General features: G+C 54.5%; 1 protein-coding gene across 1 annotated transcript; it reads right to left on the bottom strand.

Annotated features, from left to right (window-relative positions):
• Positions 1-2,256: 2,256 nt before the first annotated feature.
• On the bottom strand, positions 2,257-3,595 carry LOC125555930 (WRKY DNA-binding transcription factor 70-like). Its single transcript, XM_048718736.1, has 3 exons — positions 3,155-3,595; positions 2,972-3,079; positions 2,257-2,853 (listed from the first exon to the last, which is right to left on the bottom strand). The coding sequence occupies exons 1-3, from the start codon at positions 3,529-3,531 to the stop codon at positions 2,385-2,387; spliced, it is 954 nt and encodes a 317-aa protein (XP_048574693.1). The 5' UTR covers positions 3,532-3,595; the 3' UTR covers positions 2,257-2,384.
• Between the last annotated feature and the right edge of the window lie 671 nt (positions 3,596-4,266).

The following is a 4,266-nucleotide window of genomic DNA, read 5'->3' as shown; positions in this document are numbered from 1 at the left end:
AGCCTTGCAAGCATTGCAACTAATGAGTTAGTTGCGGGATGGTGATGTATTGCGGAACGAGTAAAGAGACTTGCTGGTAACAAGATTGAACTAGGTATTGAGATACCAACGATCGAATCTCGGAAGTAACATACCGATGACAAAGGGAACAACGTATGTTGTTATGCGGTCTGGCCGATAAAGATCTTCGTAGAATATGTAGGAGCAATATGGGCATCCAGGTCCTCGCTATTGGTTATTGACCAGAGAGGTGTCTCGGTCATGTCTACATAGTTCTCGAACCCGTAGGGTCCGCACGCTTAACGTTCGTTGACGATATAGTACTATATGAGTTATGTATGTTGGTGACCGAATGTTGTTCGGAGTCCGGATGAGATCATGGACATAACAAGGAACTCCGAATGGTCGGAGATAAAGTTTGATATATGGGATAATAGTGTTTGGTCACCAGAAGGGTTCGGAATTCACCGAAGGGGTTCCGGATGTTTCCCGAAATGTTTGGGTACGAGAACACTTTATTTGGGCCAAAGGGGAAAGCCCACAAGGTTTTTAGAAAGCGCAAAAGAAGTTTTGCGGAGTCAGGGGCCAGACGCCAGTGTCCCTGGCGTCTGGGTCCAGACGCCGGGAACCCTGGCGTCTGGCCCTGGAGTCCGAGAAGGACTCTTGCCTTTCGGGTGAAACCGACTTTGTGGAGGCTTTTACTCCAAGTTTCGACCCCAAGGCTCAACATATAAATAGAGGGGTAGGGCTAGCACCCAAGACATCGAGAGAAAACCAAGCCGTGTGCCGGCAACCCCGTCCCCTCTAGTTTGTCCTCCGTCCTAGTTTTCGTAGTGCTTAGGCGAAGCCCTGCGGAGATTTTCTTCACCAACACCGTCACACGCCGTCGTGCTGCAGGAACTCATCTACTAACTTCACCCCTCTGCTGGATCGAGAAGGCGAGGACGTCACCGAGCCGAATGATGTGCAGAACTCGGAGGTGCCGTGCTTTCGGTACTTGGATCGGTCGGATCGTGAAGACGTATGACTACATCAACCGCATTGATATAACGCTTCCGCGAACGGTCTACAAGGGTATGTAGACAACACTCTCCCCTATCGTTGTTATGCATCACCGTAATCCTGCGTGTGCGTAAGAATTTTTTTGAAATTACTGCGTTTCCCAACACGTGGAGCCATCCACGGCCAGAGCCGCGACCACACCGGGCTGCTGCCCAACCCGCGTCGCCCGACGAGCTCCAAGCGTTGGAGCCGCCGGGTACGCACCCGCGCGACCAGCCGCTGTTGCAGACCGCCACGGGCCACCACCACACCGAGCCTGCACCAGATCCGCGGCACCGGCCCTCCACCATCCACCAACGGACCGACGCCGGGAGAGAGTAGCGCCAGACCCACCACCGGCAGCGCCACCTACACCATGCAGAGGCCACTGGCCTGGGGAGACTAGCAGCCCCAGCCAGCACCACGCTAGCCAGGGCACACCACTGCACCTCGCCAAACACCAGCCCGGCCGAGAGGGTCGTCTCCGGCCAGGCAGGATGGGATCAGCAACTCCATCGCCGCCAACCAGAGCCGCCGGAGCCTCCACCACGCGCAGCCGCCCTGCCACCCACGCGGCCCAGGACGGCCAGCACTGCCGCATCCCGCCGACGGCGCGCGCCCGCCAGATCCGAGCAGAAAAGCCTCGATCCGCCGCCAACACGGTCAGCAGCCGCTCCTCCACCGCGAGGAAGACAGAGAGGAGGGGGCCGCCGCTCCCTGGGGCCGCCGCCCCAGCAGCCAGCACCACCGCGCCGCAGAAGAGGCCGGAGGGCCAGATCCGCGCCGGCGCGAAGCTCCACGACGCACGGCGCGCCGTCCAGGGCTGGCCTCCACGCGAGACGAGAGAGAAAAGACCCGCCGCCGCCGGCAGCCGCACGGGCTTTGCCCAGCGGGGACGCCCGACGGCGGCGAGGGGGGAGGGAGCATGAGGGGGTGGCGACGGCGAGGGGGGAGGGAGCATGAGGGGGTGGCGGCGGCGGCGGGGTTAGGTCACCCGAGCCGCTCCCCTGGAGAGCGACGCGGGTGCTTCCTGATTATGATCAAACATCTATTTTTTGATTTTTACTGTTATCCGAGAGTATATGTTTCCAGAGCCAAAAATCCAATGCCGTTATTCCCTTGTTTTTTCTCATAACGGTTACTGCCTCTCTCACGCACGCTATGTAAAGTTTTCGTAGAAGTTATCCGTAGGAATAGCAATTTTGATAATCCATATTGAAATGTCCAAAATATCTTATGTTTGTAAACGGGGAGAGTACTTTTACAAAATAAAGATGCTTACACAACATGTTTTCACGTATCGACTATTTAACTCATCCATGGACGTGATCAGAATTTTATTATTACCAGCCTCCAAACTTTTGGAGCCCATGCCCGCTCACATCCGTCGCCCAGGCCGTCCCCAAATCCAACGGCGAAAACGAATCCACGTCAAACAGCTGATCATACTGGTTCACCTCTGGAGTAGCCAAGTCTCCCGCCATGTCGAGCAGGTTGCAACTGCTCTCGAGGGACGCCGCCGTCGTCGTCTGGTGGTGGTCAACGACAATCGAAGAGCAAGTCACTGAGATATTGCTGCACTGGCTGTTGCTCCGTGCATGCTCCTCTCCCCCGCCTTCACCGCACCTACCGGTGCTTGCTGTCTCGACGACGGCAGCATCGGTCTGGCCGGGCTTGCAGGTGTGTTGACCGTAGTAGACGACGGCGTACATGGCGGGGTCATCGTCGACGCCGGCGTCTTGTTGCTGCTGTTGCACCGTCTTCGTTGCTCTGCAGTCCTGTTCTTGCTTGTAGGTGCATTTGTAGTAACTCCTGCTCAACCAAAACCACGCCAGTGAGTTGTTGTACCACGAAGGTATTCTTTTTGCATTTCCATTTGTGATCTTTGATGTATACGCAACAAAAATTATGCGTATATCTACTTGTATACCTTGGATGCTTTGTGTGGTTGATAATCTTCTGACCATACTTCCTCCATTGGTGGCCATCGTAGTGAGGAACAGGCGTTTCAAGCGCCACGGAGTCATCGGCTAATCTCCTGCTCACAGCATAAAAACCATTAGCTGTTTTTTTCTCGATTATTCAACATACCCAAATATGCAGTGCTCCTCACCTTCTCTTGCGCTGACGGCGAAGGGGCTTGGCATTGTCGTCGCCGTCCTTCTCTCCGTCACCAGTGACGATCTTCCTGACTCTCGTCTTGTCGTCCACCATCGCCGTCGGCAGCACCGCATCATCAACTTGAGAATGATCGAGACGAAGAAGCTTCAGCGTGGCTATGGCCTTGGCCGAGCAGTCCAGTATGCTCTCGAACATCTGGGCGACGACCTCGGCGCGCTCGCCGCCGGCTAGCTGGATCGCCGGCAGCACGACAGCGCGCAGCTGCGTCACCAGGGACTGCTCCCTGGCCATCTCCTTCAACGCCGCCGCCGAACGGTCGTCGCCGCAGACAAGCCTGGACGAGCTGCTGCTTTTCTTGATGTGCTTCATCTCTCTCAAGTTCTCAACTAACTTTCCTCGCCTCGATCTCAGAGTCAGATTAAGCAGCTAACTGTGCGTCCACGGTTTTAGTATATATGGTACCCCTATGTAACCGCGTAAACTAATGGGGCCTGCCACTTGCACATAAAATTGCGCCTTATAAGTTATAAAATCAGCTGCATGCGACGTAGGCAAGAGGGGTCAGGGGATGGATCGGCATCGAGCACATGCGATAATTGAGATGGCAACTAAACAAAACGACTGACACATACACATCGAGTACATCGGCAGCTAGGTTTTGATTTCATCTCTATGAGTGCATGCATGGTCAATGTCGTTTGTGTTCACCAGTTACCCTGTGAACAAATTAAGCAAGTATCTGGCCAGTAATCCATCGTGCTCAAGAGTTAATTATACGCACTCATGCACGCACGTTAGTGGCGTCAGGCTGGCAGAGGCAATCTCATGTCACCACGACCTCGTCACCACCATATGTGGCCATGCTCCAGATCGGGGTAAAATGGTAAAGTCCCATCGACGCCATCGGTCGTGCCAAATGTAAGTCGTTTTCATCCATATATGAGCTCGGTCTGCAAGCGTGTGTGGACTAATTGGAATAGCGCGCATTGCATAGTGTACTTATTTCTGTAGTGTACTGTAATTAACACGTTTACATGGTCCTTCTTTGCTCCTTCCGATTGATCGATCGACGGATTAAACTGTGAGCCCGAGCTCAGTGGCCAC

Source organism: Triticum urartu, chromosome 5 (assembly GCF_003073215.2).
Source record: "Triticum urartu cultivar G1812 chromosome 5, Tu2.1, whole genome shotgun sequence".
In the NCBI taxonomy this organism is placed as follows: domain Eukaryota; kingdom Viridiplantae; phylum Streptophyta; class Magnoliopsida; order Poales; family Poaceae; genus Triticum; species Triticum urartu.
The sequence above is the reverse complement of the archived record's forward strand: the minus strand, read 5'-3'. Positions and strand labels throughout refer to the sequence as shown.

Bases quoted from the DNA above. Each gene is read 5' to 3' on its own strand.
- LOC125555930 (XM_048718736.1), bottom strand. From the start codon at position 3,531: ATGAAGCACATCAAGAAAAGCAGCAGCTCGTCCAGGCTTGTCTGCGGC. The intron at 3,080-3,154 runs GTGAGGAGCACT...TGCTGTGAGCAG, and splicing joins CGCCGTCAGCGCAAGAGAAG to GAGATTAGCCGATGACTCCG. The intron at 2,854-2,971 runs GTATACAAGTAG...TTGGTTGAGCAG, and splicing joins AACCACACAAAGCATCCAAG to GAGTTACTACAAATGCACCT.